The following is a 16,846-nucleotide window of genomic DNA, read 5'->3' as shown; positions in this document are numbered from 1 at the left end:
AAATGTGTATGTGTGTAGATGAGAGAAAGAATGCAACCAGTTTGTTGCAAAGAACAGTCAAACATTTAGCGGATCATTAGCAGCGGGACAGGCCAAGAAAATTATACAGAGATTTTTAGCAGTTTTATTGATTTTCATGAGAGAACTTACATAAACAATTCAACTATATCTCACAAACAGTCGCATGTGCACAGCAACATAAACCGCCAATTCAAACTGCCATAATTATTACAGACTAGACACGAAAATTCATTTACACAATTAGCAACAAAATTTCTATTAAACTCGACAACATTATAAAACCAAGAAAGGTGGTAGGGGTGTCTTGTGTAATCGGATTATCATACAGTATGTATGCATCATCCCTAATAATGTTGACGAGAATGTTGACACTAGTCTCAATGTTCCCTCCGACAACCTTTCTCCCCTCACCCTACACACCTACATGCATTTCTCAACTTGCAACCCCACATACAAACATCAACAATTGAAAAAGAATAAAACAGGTAAATTTTTGTTTTGTTTCCAACAGTTTTGGAGCAGACAGATCCCAACATTCACTCATTCCCTAAGCACGTTTACCAATCACAGATAAATGCAGTCAAAATAAGAATAAAAACGACTCTTGCATTTCAAAACACATACAGTATTATCTACACCTATTAACATTAAACAGACTACTGTGTCTGAGAACTCACATAGAACTACTGTGTTTGTACAGAAGAAACATGTGCTACACAAAGAACTGCGAAGACATTTTCCAACAGCTCATTTCTTCCTGAAACTATGAATCTGAAACTCGGCTAAATATCCCATTTTCGTTCACCAAAAGTAGTGCTAAACATTCCATTTTCATTCACCAATAGTAGTGCTAAATATCCCATGTTCATTCGCCACTATAAGTCAATAACAACTGTAGGGCTGTCATTGAACAAATGTTTTTTGGTCTTTTTATCTTATTTTTTTTAACTGTATTTATTTTTCTGTTCTGATGCACATTTTGTTTTGTTTTGCTTTTTCTCCTTTGGGTTATTTCATTATTAGCAGACCTATTCAACAATTCACATACTCTGAACTTGCAGTACTTCATCACAAAATCTCGTTCCATGGAATGGTCACTATGTGAGCTGCTACGCTGTCTCGATCAGTCAAACACTAGGTCTTCGTCTCTGGCGTCATCCAGGAGATTGGCCGCTTTGTTTTCCTCGAATTTTTCAGCCGCTTTCCGTGCAGCATTCACTTTTTCCTGGACGTCTCTGATCTTTTTCTTCTTCTCCTGAATCTTCTTCAGCCTGCCGACAAAAACATTTCACAGGATAAGGGACTGCATGTGACTGCATGGTTATTGAACACTGTATTTTCGGGACTACAACTACAAGGCACTTAGTTGTAAAAAACGCAACCCTAACATTCAAGGTTAAAATGAAAAAAATCCACACAATAGATGCTTCCGGTGTAGTGCGCGCAAGTCAAAGTAATTATACAAAGAGAAAATATGTTGTTAAGGGTGAGCGTTGAGATCATTACCCACTGTACTCTAATAGCTGGTTGGCCTTGAGACCGCAGTATTATCAGTTGAGATCATTACCCACTGTACTCTAATAGCTGGTTGGCCTTGAGACCGAAGTATTATCAGTTGAGATCAGCTGCGTGCCTTTGTTTACAGGCACTGAACTTCTAACCCTGGGTCAATGACCGAGTTTTCAATTATGAGACCAACACCTTTGAAGGTCATATTAGTAGAAACAAACATATCTTTGCAGAGGGAGTGTAATATTTCTGTGTATAACAATATGGGTACAAGTGTACTCTTCTTTAACCATGGACACAGAGAAACCGGTCAATAGGTCGCAGCTCTAAAAAAATAAATCCCTGCGCTTAGAACTGTACCCATGGAATACGCATGATATAAGCCTCATATTGATTGATTGATTGAGCTATGGAAGTTGAGAAAAAAGTTGTGCAATATTGTCCCCTGAAAGTACAGTAGGTCACTACATGCCAACTAGCATTTCCGCAACAAAATGTGAACTTTGATGAACTCAGGAACACTGATTTTCTAAAGAAAAGGGTATTATATTGCGTGTGTGCTGCATTGCATACACATCAGAGTTATTTGTTCATCCGGATTGCAGGTTAAAGCTGATCAGAAGCATGGAACATGCTCCGGATGTTGTGAAAAGCGTGTCCGAGGTAAAGGGGCTCTAACTCTTCCAGACCGCTGAAAAGTTATTTTCGAAAATCATCTACTCAAATACACAATGTAAAGATGATTGAACCTTATGATAGTTTTTGACTGACCATTATTATAAAATAGCTCAAAGAAATGACGTTATCAAGCTTTATCTTAACCCTTCCACATCAGCAACAAAATTAATGCAATGATACTCGGGCTCTTACCTATAGAACTCCTCTCTCTCCCTCTCGTCCAGCTCAGTGGTGATGAATGCAATGGTCCTCTCAATCTGGGGTATGATTACTGTCAAAGAAAGCAAGAGTATGACACACATGCATTCAGACGGTAAAGCCAGGGGTGAAAGCACGACATTAGGCAGGTTAGACGTGTAGAAGACAATTTTCTGTTTTAATTTATTCATTGTAATGGACAATGAAGTGTTGTTATTGTTGCAGACATAACAGTAATATTCTGTGCGTTCACTTTTACACAAACTAAAAAGATGAAACTCCATTGATTCAAACAGGCGGGGTGACCATTGTTAACTTCCAATCTCTGCCTACAGCTAGGAATTTAAATTTGTCAGAGCTGTATACTGAATGATAATGCTTAACAACCGCACAAGCAACATACAGAGATCCATGTGAAGACATCAAGTCAGTCCAGTGTCAAGTTTGTTTGTTTGTTTGTTTGCTTAACGCCCAGCCGACCACAAAGGGCCATATCAGGGCGGTGCTGCTTTGACATATAACGTGCGCCACACACAAGACAGAAGTCGCAGCACAGGCTTCATGTCTCACCCAGTCACATTATTCTGACACCGGACCAACCAGTCCTAGCACTAACCCCATAATGCCAGACGCCAGGCGGAGCAGCCACTAGATTGCCAATTTTAAAGTCTTAGGTATGACCCGGCCGGGGTTCGAACCCACGACCTCCCGATCACAGGGCGGACGCTGTAGTACTAGCAACTGTGCCACCACCCAGCCTCTCCTCACTGTTATATCTCAGACCTCTTCCCACGGTCTGGTATCAATTAGAATAAGAGTACATTGTGCACCCTAAGCTTCTCCCAGCACAGTATCCTTATGCTAATGAGTTTCACTCTGTGCTCAGCTCTGTTACTGTATGCTGCTTATATCTTATGCTCTATACTTTAATGAATAAACTTAGTGATAGACATTCGTCTGATGTTATACTGATGTGGCTGAGAGTGTGACCCTACGATAGCCTCCGAATATAAACACCTAACACCAAACTATTACAGACGCCTTACCACTAAATTTAAGACCTTGCTTTTTCACATTTTACGTTCATAACAATAATAATAACAATAACAGCACTTTATTGTCCATTAAAATATTACATAAAAATGGAAATTTTTCTTCGGCACACCCCAACTTCTGAAAATCTACCTCCATTTTAACACTCCCTCATTTTTAAGACCAGAAATTGTATGTATTGAGGGAAACATGTTTATGGATTAAAATCCCAACAATGATGTGCATGGCAAAATTTAAAAAAAAAATTTAAATAAATAAAATTAAATAAATAAAATTAAACAAGAAGAGCAAACGCTCGATCGAGTCACTTTCGCAGTTCTGAATATTATATGAGGCATCAGATGGACAGGAAGAAATTGCTATTCACAACACAATGAGTCACGTTCACATAAAATTTGAGCCTGGTCACTTTTATAGTTTCCGAGAAAAGCCCAACGTTAAGTTGTGTGTTGCCGAACAGAAAAGGCTAGTTATCTCCCTTGTTTTTCTGATAACGTTCGTAAAAGGCTACAGATGTAAATACTTTGATGTAAAGAATAATCCTACAAAGTTTCAATCACATCCGATGAACTTTGTCAAAGATATAAAATGTCTAATTTTTCCTTTGACGCTGACCTGTGACCTTGAAAAAGGTCAAAGGTCAACGAAACCATCGTTAAAGTGTAGAGGTCATTGGAGGTCACGACTAAACAAAATATGAGCCCGATCGCTTTGATAGTTTCCGAGATACTTTGTCAAAGATATAAAATGTCTAATTTTTCCTTTGACGCTGACCTGTGACCTTGAAAAAGGTCAAAGGTCAACGAAACCATCGTTAAAGTGTAGAGGTCATTGGAGGTCACGACTAAACAAAATATGAGCCCGATCGCTTTGATAGTTTCCGAGAAAAGTCCAACGTTAAGGTGGTGTCTACGGACGGCCGGCCGGACAGACTAACACTGACCGATTACATAAAGTCACTTTTTCTCAAGTGACTCAAAAAATGACAAAAAATTCTTAGATGTTCGGGGGGGGGGGGGGGGGGGGGGGTTCTACTGTACATACCATGCTCAATGGCGTTGACACGACGGTTGGTGACCTTGATGACCTCGTCGAGCGTGACGAAGGACGTTTGCAGGGAGGCCAGCTCCACCAGCAGCTCGATGGCCTTGAGGTACTGGTCCTTGATCTTGGTCACGTTCTGGCCACCTCGCGCCAGACCAAGCATGTCAAAAGCTGCACAAAGGTCAAACCTTGCAGTCCATTGCATCCAACAAAAGGCATATCCCAAGCCTATAACTAAGTATAATGTTCAAGGGACTTCCGCTAAATCATGATCCACAACATTTGGCAATATCGCCACAGAATGCTTGCACCCTGAAAACATAGGATCAACTTTTTTTTTTAGTTCATCAAACTTGTAACATTTAAAATTTGGATCAAACTTGATACACTGTGCTTTAAATTTTTATTCACATTTTTCATGTTTCTTTGCATAAATTAATACGTCAGAAATGGTCAAGACAGCAACATCTAGAAATACACCAAAACAAACAAACATGTTTTCAGACTTTTTCATGCGCCCCACAGTGAAAGTCCACTGTACCAGTACATTTTCAAAGGCATAATGCTTCAGCAGAATACTGTATGCTGTACATCAGATGTAAAAATACCTTAATACTGAATAAGACTTGGTAACAATTTACATGTTAGTTGTTACACAAAAAAATGTACTCACTGTCAGATCCATCAATGAAGTGTTCGAAGATTGGTAGAACAACACCTGAAAAAAGAGGCAAAATTAATGACCCAATATAATAGTCTAAATACAACGAGGCATCGAACATAAATATTTTCACCTGTTTGTTCTTACTTTTAATTTGACTGAATCTTTTCTTTTATATATTACACACAAGAATGTTACTGACCATCTGTCATGTTAACATTTTGTTAGTCTTTTTTTCTATCACCAAACACTAAACTTCTCTGTTGTTTTTGTATCCCCTTGTCCCTAAGCAATTAAATATAACAGGCATGGGAATTGTCCGCCGAAAGGCAAATTTCCGCCGATTTTTGGCTCACGAAATGTAGCCTATGCGATGCTAACTTTTGTCTGTCTGTGCGTGCGTGCGTGCGTGCGTATGTATGTATGTATGTATGTATGTCTGTGGTAGAAACTTTAACATTTGAAGACGTCATATTACATTGACGTCACATTATGACGTACGAGGGTTAGACGTCACGCGATGGAATTACTGAAAGTCTCGGTGATTGTTATTTTGAGCGGGCCGAGACTATTTGGCAGTCGTGTCCATGTAAGTAGGCTACATGCAGACAGACAGATCTAGATCTAGTGTCTCGCTTTCTTGCACAGTTTCACCTATGCTCTCTGTCTCTGTCTCTGTCTCTGTCTCTGTCTCTGTCTCTGTCTCTGTGTGTGTGTGTATGTGTGTATGTGTGTGTGTGTGTGTGTGTGTGTGTGTGTGTGTGTGTGTGTGTGTGTGTGTGTGTGTGTGTGTGTGTGTGTGTGTGTGTGTGTGTGTGTGTGTGTGTGTGTGTGTGTGTGTGTGTGTGTGTGTGTGTGTGTGTGTGTGTGTGTGTGTGTGTGTGTGTGTGTGTGGTGTGTGTGTGTGTGTGTGTGTGTGTGTGTGTGTGTGTGTGTGTGTGTGTGTGTGTGTGTGTGTGTGTGTGTGTGTGTGTGTGTGTGTGTGTGTGTGTGTACTGTGTGTGTGTGTGTGACGGAGTGCTTGAGTTTGTGTTACTGTTTGTCGATTTCTTACGTGAGCCTTGAAGGCTTCGCCTCTTGTTTTTTTTGTTCTGCCGAAAAAGCAAAAGTGTCCGCCGAAAAAATTAACGGGGGAGGCAAAAATGGTACTGAAATCTGAATTTAATGGCAAACTTTGAGCTCAGATGACACCAAATTGCACAATTTGGGTTCTTTGGAGAACCCCTAGTAAGGCTGGGCGCTTCGAGCCGTCGATTTTGATATTACTTACAAAATTTCAGCCTTTTTTACTTTTTTCAATTCCCATGCCTGATATAAATAGCATTATCCTGTTAGATAATTAATATCTTGCTAAAAACATGCCCTTCAGCTTATTTTGTACACTTTTATGATACAAATCTGTGGTTGTATACACATGTACAATAATTGATCAGATTTCGATCATCAGAGAAGCATATATATCCTACAAATCACTTTTCCGAAAACTAAATTGTTCACCGTGACACCCAAAAGCGTCAAAAACACATCAACCACCCAACTTAAACCTAACCTGTTTACAAACAACAACTTCGGTTTTGAATTTTCTAGTTCCAGTAGGCTACAACTGAAGTCAAGAATCACCATGGTATTCTACATTTCATTCATTTTCAGAGTATAGATATTTATTATACTGACTATACAACTGACAGACTACTCACCAGCAACATTGTCTCTCTTGCTTCTGACCTTGACCCTGGCTTTGTCAATGTGATGGTGCACAAGATTATGAATGTCGGCTCCCATGGTGAACTTGGTCTCCGCCAGTGCAATACCCGCCATCTTCATCACCTCTCCCATCAGTACTTTGGTCTGTAACAGAAACAATCACCAGTACTTTGGTCTGTAACAGAAACAATCACCAGTACTTTGGTCTGTAACACAAACAATCACCAGTACTTTGGTCTGTAACACAAACAATCACCAGTACTTTGGGTCTGTAACACAAACAATCACCAGTACTTTGGTCTGTAACACAAACAATCACCAGTACTTTGGTCTGTAACAGAAACACTCTCAGTGAAGCTGAAGATAAAAAAAATACATGCTGTATGTACTGAACTATATCCACAAGCAGGTGCTCTATGCACAGATGAGATACAAAATGACTGGGTGAAGAATGTGTGGAGTCATGAGTAACTACAGTAGAACTCCTATTTTAAGACCGTCCGAGTTAAGACTCTCTTATATGAGTCTGTAACTTGTTTCAAACCCTGTTTTCTTAGATTTTTGGTCCATTAACTCATTCGCGTTGTATCGGACTTCCTAATCCGATAGCTGTGCTTTGCGTTGCCGGCACCTCGGACATTACGATCCGATGTATGTAACGATTACTTAGTGGTGTGAACGGCCCCGCTAACCAAGGGAAACAACCCCCGCAGTAAACTTCTGCCTGTCTACAGTGGTACTATTCACTGTAAACAGTTCCTTCCCTTCAATTGTTGGGAATAATTTTGGACTTTTTTGACGGTGTGCGACCCACGTGTTTTTACTTTTCCAAGATGGCGGATTGTTCTGCTACAAGACGTATTAACTTGAAAAGAGTGCTACAACTTGTTATTCAGGACGGTTCTGATCTTGACCTTAGTGATGATGATAGTGGAGATGATATTTTAGATTCTGGTGACGAGTTTGTGCCAATAGACGATGATTTGGGTGATGATTCGGAAAATGAAAGTGTCCATCATGACATTGCGTATGATGAACCCATGACATAGAAATTGTTTTTGGTTTTTTGTTTCAAAGAGGTAGTTTGACTGGATGTGAAGACAACAAAAGGTATGTTCATTCAAATGTTTGCTATATTTTCTAAAAGAGCAAGTTTCAAACTTTGCAAAAATGTAAGGTAGGTAAGGTTATCTTGTGTTGTTGATTTAAAAAAATTTTTTTTAAATGGGTCAAAATCGTGCGCCCGGAGGGAACACGACGGACAATTTAGAAGCGCCCCGAATGAGTTAACCTCTGTAAATGTATCTCTATTTTTAGATTCCATCCTTTCTAAGGCCTCATTTTTGAAGGTCTTAAAGGGGGAGGGGGTGTACAACTGTATACACAACATGATTCTACAAAAATTGCTTTGATGAAGAGAATGTCCATTTTTAAAATTAAAATTATGCAAATGTTAACAACAACGAAGTTCTTTATTTTAAACTTAAAATCGTTAAATGTATATAATGCAACACAAGTCATCATCTATACAGGCAAATCCAGCTAACTCACAAACGGTTAAGTCAAAAATTCGCTTAGCACACAAAGAAATTCTGGTCCGGAATTATCCCTCTTTATCTATGTGTACAAAGTACCATGAGCTCGAAATGGGATTTCTCTTACGCAAGTCGAAAGACGGATAGCACACAACAGAAAGTCAGTCCCAAAGACAAAGTTTACTCTATATTTACTACAGCAACTCGAAACACGAAACTTGGCGTCTCACACTAGCGCATTGTGTAACCTTATTCCCTTCTTCTCTACACGGACGCCACACCGACTGGTCAGTCGGCACGCAATAAAGTATGAACTGAAGTTAGGAGGGGGCGAGGAGTAAGGAGGGGGCGAGGAGTAAGGAGAATTATCCAACTCCAAGAAAACATTCTGAAAAAGGTGGGAAGTGGTGACAAGGCAGTGAACGCACTCACCATGCACTGACATCATACGAAAGCAGCCACACAAACACAGCACAGAGGCAGAGGCAGGTGTGCAGATGCTTTGTGAGAATAAGCGTTGAAAACCAGTTTGAATAAAAAAAAACAGCAGATAGAGCTGCATGTCATAATCATTCTTCTTGTCTGGGTTTATTGACTGCATGCCGATCTTGTGGCAGTGACTTTTCACTCTTCAGTCGGACTGTACACAAACCGCTCTCACTCTCCCTCACTGACTACCCTAAGCCCTGACAACTGATCCTTGGAAATTGTTTGGAAGAGTACACCTCTCTATTTCTCTCCAATGCTCTTCCTGCTGACTTCAGTGACACCTGACACCCCACTGAGTTTAGCCAGCTACCCCCCCCCCCCCTCTCTCTCCCCCCCCCCCCCCCCCCCCCCCCCCCCCCCCCCCAGCCATGTACTGTTTGGTGCTGTGGCCAGAGAGGTGTCACCGGCTAATTGAGGCCAGCTGCACTGTTCACTCAGAGCAAAACTAGTTGACTGTGTCTAACTTTTGACAAAGCAACACAACTGAAGGGTTCACAGATTAGGTAACCGACTCACTGGTCAAGGCTGCAGGGAAACAAGAGTATCTTGTCAATGAAAGAGGTTACACACAGATACGCGATGCTGAGAACGGTGGCCGATTTTTCACTCTCTTTCTCGGAGGGCCTTCATCATTGCAGGGACTGCTGTAAAGAAATGCTTGCTCAGAAACTAACTCTTTTTGCATTGAAACATGCACCAGAACTGGTGGACACCATCGACAATGTCAAACATGAAATCGAAGCAGTTTGCTTGAGGAAACGGTCGTCAGCAACTCAAACTTCTCCCCTCCCTCTGTAAGGACCCCCCTCCATAAGGACCGATTTTTGTCAACATTTTCAAGGTCGCTAGAGAGGGGTTCCACTGTACTATGACCAAGTCGAAATTTCGGATAGGACACAATAACAATTCGGTCCCTTCAATTTCGTCTTATCCGGATTTGCCTGTACATATAAATAAAAGAGAGTGTCTGTCTGTTTGTGTGTGTGTGTGTGTGTCTGTCTGTCTGTGGTCGCCATACCTCAGAGATGGCAAAAGATAAGCACAAGATATTTTGCATGCACACTGCCCTGGACCCACAAATGTGCACCTGGGTTTTAGTTTCTCCAGACATTGTTTCCTTCCTCGGATAATTACCCTCCCCATCTATCAATACAGTCTATATAGTGCAAGGGAGGTAAGTCATGCTTTGTCACCCACGGAAGGGAGGTAACTCTCATCAAACCAGTATACCGTGTCATTCTCAAGGGTTACCCCCCGCCCGCTATCATCTCCCCCCCCCCCCCATACACACACACACACACTAACCCTGCCCCCCCTCCCTGCCTTCCAGATCATCGCGAATAATGTTTACGAAACGATCGCCTCAGTGAAAGTTCACGAGAATTTACAGATTTCTCTCCCCTGTTCAAAAAGGTATGACGCGCTCACTCATGAGGTATGCGTGCTTTGATCAGACGGTAACTACAGTGGGTGTGAGAAGGGGTAAACAAATCACGAAGAACACATTGAACCAAATAGAAACTTGCCTTGCCTATACATCCAAATGTATGAGCTCACACTGTCATTTTTCTTATCCACATTGGAATAAGATTCGAGAGGTTTCTGAGAGAGGGGAGAGCAGAAACACCCGGGCGAAGCCGGGCCTGACTGCTAGTAAGTTAGTATATAATTTAACAATCTGCCTGTCTGAATAATAGGACAAAGCAGTCAAATATTAAATTACTCACCTCAATAATTTTCTTTAAAATGGTCCTGAAGCGAAGTGTCAAGGCATCCGCTTTCTTCTTTAGGAGACTGTGTCCCTTCTGCGCACCTTTCAGCCTTAACTTCATATTAGTTAAGGCCCTGCACAAACAACAATGACAACATTATTAAATTTAAGTTTGGCGCAACTTCTAAATGTTATTGTTACTAACAACTGCCTGACACTTCAACAGCGTACAGGGGAGTGGGAGCTAGTGTGACTGTGCGTGTGACACAGCACAGAGTTCGGGGATCGAGCCACGCTATATATTGCATGGTATAAATATATGAATAATTTGTGAAATAGCAGGATCATATACATTTGGAAAACAAAACAATAACACCACCTTCGAAACCAGTCACGTTTCAAAATTATGCACTATGCTATAGAGGGATTGTGTACCATTCTCAAGCTCAATATAGCCTTATCATCAGTGCCAAAAACGGCTGTTCCAGACCTTAGCTTAGACAGAGCTAATGGCATTTCACTGAATCAGGGCCATTCAAGACATGTCAGCATCTAGGATTATTGTTAACTCGGTAAAGAAACAATCGTAACTCCAAATCCGTCGCTGCATATATACCATAATATCAAAATCACATCACACGTTCCTTTATGATTTTCTGCACACCTGATCAAGGGAACAAAATGAATGGACAGACCGGCAAAATGCTTCTAGACTACACGATTTCTAGCCTGTTTACTGTATTTAATCGAAAGTAAAAGTTAAACTGGTGATCTTAAATGATTAGCATTCTCGTCCAAATATCTATTAGGCAAGAAAATGGCTTACATGCGCGAAGGGAATACGTTTATCCTCTCTCTGGTCGACATGTTGATTTTTGGATGATCATGTGATGCGTCATGTGACCAAATCCAGCCATTAGAATCATCTCCCTTCTTTAGCAGAAAGTGTCGTCTGCTACTTATGTAAGTGAAAGATCTCATTCTGCATTCGAAGAAAACATTAGAACTACAACGACTTATTTTCACATTGTCTTGTCAAAGTCTTCGAAAGGTCGTATGGTATAGGTCATATGCCCATGCATACTATTCCTACCACTACTACCAGAGACTAGAGTACACTACACTATCTAGAGTACACTACTGTGACAGTCTTTGCTACTATACTACAGCAGTTAAGTTTCTGGCATACTTGCTTATAAAGGTTATCTCCTTTCGAGAAGCTTGAAACTACTGAACAGTTTTCATGAAATCTGAACGTATGGTTTTGAAACCTGCTCTCAAAGCCTGTCATGGCTCAGGGAATTTCTCTCTCTCTCTCTCTCTCTCTCTCTCTCTCTCTCTCTCTCTCTCTCTCTCTCTCACACACACACACCCCTGACAACCCTTGTGAAGGCGTGTAACAATTTAGATTTTTTTTTAATTTTCAGCATAGCATTGTCTAAAATGTATTTAAGTACATCTGCATTTAAGAATTAACATGTATTTAAAAAAAAGTTTATTTAGAAAGCAGGAACATAATAATGCACTGTCACTTTTCAGTGTGGACAATGATTTATTAACCATATTCTAACCGCTATACAGAGTGAGAAGCAGAATTGCGTACCAGGATATACAAGAAAGAGAAATGTTGCATGCTTGAGATTATTTGTTCGAACGTAGCAATTTTAAGCTTGGCGTAACAATGTAGCAATTTGTATTAAAACGTAGCATGCTACGCTATAAGGGTAACAGTTGGTAGCTCTGCACACACACACACACACACACACACACACACACACACACACACACCATATAATTCTGAACAATTTTTTTCTTGATGTATTTTTGAGTCACTTGAGAAAAAGTGACTCTATGTAATCGGTCAGTGTTAGTCTGTCCGGCCGGCCGTCCGGCCGGCCGTCCGTAGACACCACCTTAACGTTGGACTTTTCTCGGAAACTATCAAAGCGATCGGGCTCATATTTTGTTTAGTCGTGACCTCCAATGACCTCTACACTTTAACGATGGTTTCGTTGACCTTTGACCTTTTTCAAGGTCACAGGTCAGCGTCAAAGGAAAAATTAGACATTTTATATCTTTTCTCGGAAACTATCAAAGCGATCGGGCTCATATTTTGTTTAGTCATGACCTCCAATGACCTCTACACTTTAACGATGGTTTCGTTGACCTTTGACCTTTTTCAAGGTCACAGGTCAGCGTCAAAGGAAAAATTAGACATTTTATATCTTTGACAAAGTTCATCGGATGTGATTGAAACTTTGTAGGATTATTCTTTACATCAAAGTATTTACATCTGTAGCCTTTTACGAACGTTATCAGAAAAACAAGGGAGATAACTAGCCTTTTCTGTTCGGCAACACACAACTTAACGTTGGGCTTTTCTCGGAAACTATAAAAGTGACCGGGCTCAAATTTTATGTGAACGTGACTCATTGTGTTGTGAATAGCAATTTCTTCCTGTCCATCTGATGCCTCATATAATATTCAGAACTGCGAAAGTGACTCGATCGAGCGTTTGCTCTTCTTGTTTATGTTTTTCATTTATGATTTCTTTTAAAGCATGACACACATAGTCCAGAAACACACATGCATAACTGCAACAATGCTACTACCATCATAAATTAATCTCAGTTCACTCGTCACATTCTAAACGTCTTGTTCTCTGTGTCTCTCTTCGCAGCTCACGAAGCAAATCAGCCTCATGTTAAAGGCTGACATAGTCCTATTTAATTAGTTTAATTACTTCCAGGGCTTTTCCCATCATTGCGGGGATGTATAAATTAAGCTTCCTGCAAAGTTTTAGGTTTGAAGTCCTTACCAATTACGAAAAATAATTAATTCTTTATTGCATTGTTTAGCAACAGTTCTCCAGGACTTGGGCTATTTTTAGCCCGTTGACGTCACTTCGTGACGTTTCGTAAACCAAAGATGGCGTTTGAGACTGTTCTGTTTACATTCGACACTATCAACACCACTTTGCAATACTGAAATAATTTGTTCTATGTTCGAAAGCTACAGCCAATCGTTATTATATCCCCTTAGGTACAGTTTTATAACATTATTGGCACATGTAATTTGAATTAATTAATGAATGCTACAAGTATGGCAGCCTTTAACAAATAATATTTAAAAAGAAAGAAAGAAATAACATATAGTGTCAAGCACTTTATCTTTAGGATAAGACTCTATGATGGACATACAACTGTTGACTGTTACTTCAAACACAAGCATGCATTCTTTCACATGCAACAGACCTCCATATGACCCCTCCTTTTACAGACTGGGATTTTTCAGATTTTTAAGGCCTTAAAAGGAGCATTTCAATGTACATATATACTGGTTTCAAAAGTAATAAAATCATGGAGATTCTGGCAAATCATTACTAACTAAACTTCAGTGCAAACTTAATCCATTTCTTTCACAAAATATGTAATGTGAAGCAACAAGCAGTGTAAAAAAACTTTTTTTTTAAAGTACATGTACTACTGGCACTCAAGTGACAAGCAAACGGCAGAGGCACATTTATAACATTAATCATACTGACAGGTAAAAATAAATACATACATGCTGAAAAAATAATGCTAAACAACGCCTAGTACGTACAAAATCATCATCAAGCTGTCAATAAATTACTTAAGATTACACATACCTTGCCAACAAAGCTGTTTATCAGATAAAAGTTATTTAAATATTTTTTTATTATTAACCCCTTCAGCCATACTCAAAAATAAGAACAATTAAAACACGCATGCACCATTCTGATCACGTAAAAATAATTTTGATTTTAAAACAACTTCAGTGAAACATCCTCTTAAAGCCGCAGTTTTGAAAGAATGTCTGCAATGTGCTACAGCGACGCGTTCCTCCAAGTCTGTTATCATTAGTTATCAACACCCAGCTTCCCTATGCCCACAGGCTAATTTACAGGCCGTCTCCAATTTCACACGAAGACACGAAAGTGAACGAAACAGTGACTTCCCCTTTTTTCTCGGTCCAGTAATCAGAGATACCACCATACTACTGCTTATCTTCTTCTTCTTCGTCGTTCGCTCATCTAAACAGTTCCAGAGACTTCTTGGATAGAGGGTGTGAGTGTCAGTTGTGCATCTGGAGGTCATTAATCAAATCTTCATACTCGCAGAAAAATTCCTCCCGATCTTCGCCTTTAAGACCTCCAAAAATCTAAGAAACTCAGGTTTTATAAAGGAAGGAGTCTGAAAATGGAGGTAATTTTATAAAGGCTCATGAACAGAACATCAAAAAAAAACAACCCAGGTATTGAAAACGAGAAAGTCTTTTTTTTTGGGGGGGGGGGGGAGGATTTTTTTATTTTTGATGGGGGGGGGGGGGGGGGGGGCTGAAAAGGATGGTTCCACTGTTTACAGTATATGTGCAAGCATGATTCATGGATCTGTAGTCAGGTAAATGTCCCTACTTTATTACACATTTTTACATTGGAAGATCTTTTCCTCACAGTTTAGGTTCTCTTCATTTTGGCAACACAAAGAGGTAAGTACATGTAATATGTACAGTATCACTGTGTTGTGATGATGGTGTCAATGATGCGACTGCCCCGAGCACAGGTGAAAAGATCCATGTTGGGATTTTGGATCTTGTCCTCTAACAGTTGGTCCCAGATCCATGCTGGTTTGTGGATCTTGTCCTATGTACCACTATCCAATGTCAACAATAACCTTTTTTATGTCATCTTAACAATTGAACAAAGTATCATTGTGTTGTGATGACAGTAAAGATAGCTTCAATGATACAGCTGCTATGAGGACAGCTTCTCAGACCAATGCTGTAATTCTGCAGCTACCCTGCATGCTACAACTGACACGTCCACCAGTACTAGTTAAGACATAGAGGTAAGCAGTACAATATCACTGTGTTGTAATGAGTTTGACAATGGTGTCGATGATGACACTGCCACAAGGACAATAGATCAGATCTGTAGGCACCCGTAACGCCACAACCGACACCAGTACCAGTTCTCCTTCATATTATCAGGACACAAAGGTAAGTACAAGTGCTACAGTATTATTGTGTTGTGAAAAGAGTGACTATGGTGACATTGATGTGACTGCCACAAGGACAGCAGATCAGATCCATGTGGACGGGCAGCAATGGCTGAGTGGTTGAGACCACACCCTTCTGTGGAAGGTTCAGGGTTTGAGTCCCAGCCCTTACTCCTTCCAGCGGAAAGCAACAGCTCTGTTCGTATTGTCACAACACAAATATATTCTCAAAAGGGTCTGTGTGTTTTGATGAGCACAAAGACGCAAGTACTACAGTGAACAATTATCATTGAGTTGTGATGAGAGTGACAATGGTGTCGATGATGCGACTGCCGCGAGGACAGTTGGAAAGGTCCATGTTGGGATTCTGGATCTTGTCTTCCAACAGCTGGTCCAGCTCCACACGCAGTTCCTTTAGCAGCTCTGCCACCTGGCCAAGACAGAAATCAAACAAGCGTTAATGGTAACCATACAAGCAAACCTATAGATATAACGAAACGGAGACTACCATGACTGAAGGAGTGAAAACTGGAACACTACACACAATTAGCTGGCAGCATGAGCTGAAAGTTTCAAAATGGTAATGGGCCTGTAGATTTGATGTTGTTTGGGGGCTTTTGTTTGTTTGCTTGCTTGGTGTTTTTGTACTAATACAGTTCAGAGACATCCTGCTTGCTGCCGCGCGGGCAGAGAAAATGTTCCCTCTTTATCTTCACCGCGCTGCCAGCCAAACCCCTCACGCAGAGGTGTTTTCAGACAGGCCAGACACAGGTTGTCCCGGAAGTGAATACCAATTCTTCAGAAAAAATGTTAGTTTTGCAAACCCATTCAAGAGAACAAGGATAAACAAAAGATTCAATCAATAATGATTAAAACAAGAAGAGCAAACGCTCGATCGAGTCACTTTCGCAGTTCTGAATATTATATGAGGCATCAGATGGACAGGAAGAAATTGCTATTCACAACACAATGAGTCACGTTCACATAAAATTTGAGCCCGGTCACTTTTATAGTTTCCGAGAAAAGCCCAACGTTAAGTTGTGTGTTGCCGAACAGAAAAGGCTAGTTATCTCCCTTGTTTTTCTGATAACGTTCGTAAAAGGCTACAGATGTAAATACTTTGATGTAAAGAATAATCCTACAAAGTTTCAATCACATCCGATGAACTTTGTCAAAGATATAAAATGTCTAATTTTTCCTTTGACGCTGACCTGTGACCTTGAAA

General features: G+C 40.4%; 2 protein-coding genes across 2 annotated transcripts in view; both read right to left on the bottom strand.

Annotated features, from left to right (window-relative positions):
* Nucleotides 1-108: 108 nt before the first annotated feature.
* Nucleotides 109-11,572, bottom strand: LOC138952417 (V-type proton ATPase subunit D-like). The gene is made up of 7 exons (XM_070324083.1): nucleotides 11,430-11,572; nucleotides 10,620-10,737; nucleotides 6,862-7,012; nucleotides 5,177-5,221; nucleotides 4,504-4,674; nucleotides 2,401-2,479; nucleotides 109-1,292 (listed from the first exon to the last, which is right to left on the bottom strand). Exons 1-7 carry the CDS (start codon nucleotides 11,468-11,470, stop codon nucleotides 1,145-1,147), a joined length of 753 nt encoding a protein of 250 aa, XP_070180184.1. The 5' UTR covers nucleotides 11,471-11,572; the 3' UTR covers nucleotides 109-1,144.
* Nucleotides 11,573-14,953: 3,381 nt separating this feature from the next.
* Nucleotides 14,954-16,846, bottom strand: part of LOC138952414 (putative ATP-dependent RNA helicase DHX57) — a 52,578-nt gene continuing 50,685 nt past the window's right edge. Inside the window, exon 27 of the mRNA XM_070324082.1 lies at nucleotides 14,954-16,051. Coding sequence (XP_070180183.1) covers nucleotides 15,908-16,051 — 144 coding nt within the window. The 3' untranslated portion in view covers nucleotides 14,954-15,907. The remainder of the gene's footprint in view (nucleotides 16,052-16,846) is intronic.

Source organism: Littorina saxatilis, linkage group LG17 (assembly GCF_037325665.1).
Source record: "Littorina saxatilis isolate snail1 linkage group LG17, US_GU_Lsax_2.0, whole genome shotgun sequence".
NCBI lineage: Eukaryota > Metazoa > Mollusca > Gastropoda > Littorinimorpha > Littorinidae > Littorina > Littorina saxatilis.
This window is presented reverse-complemented; position numbering and strand designations above follow the sequence as displayed.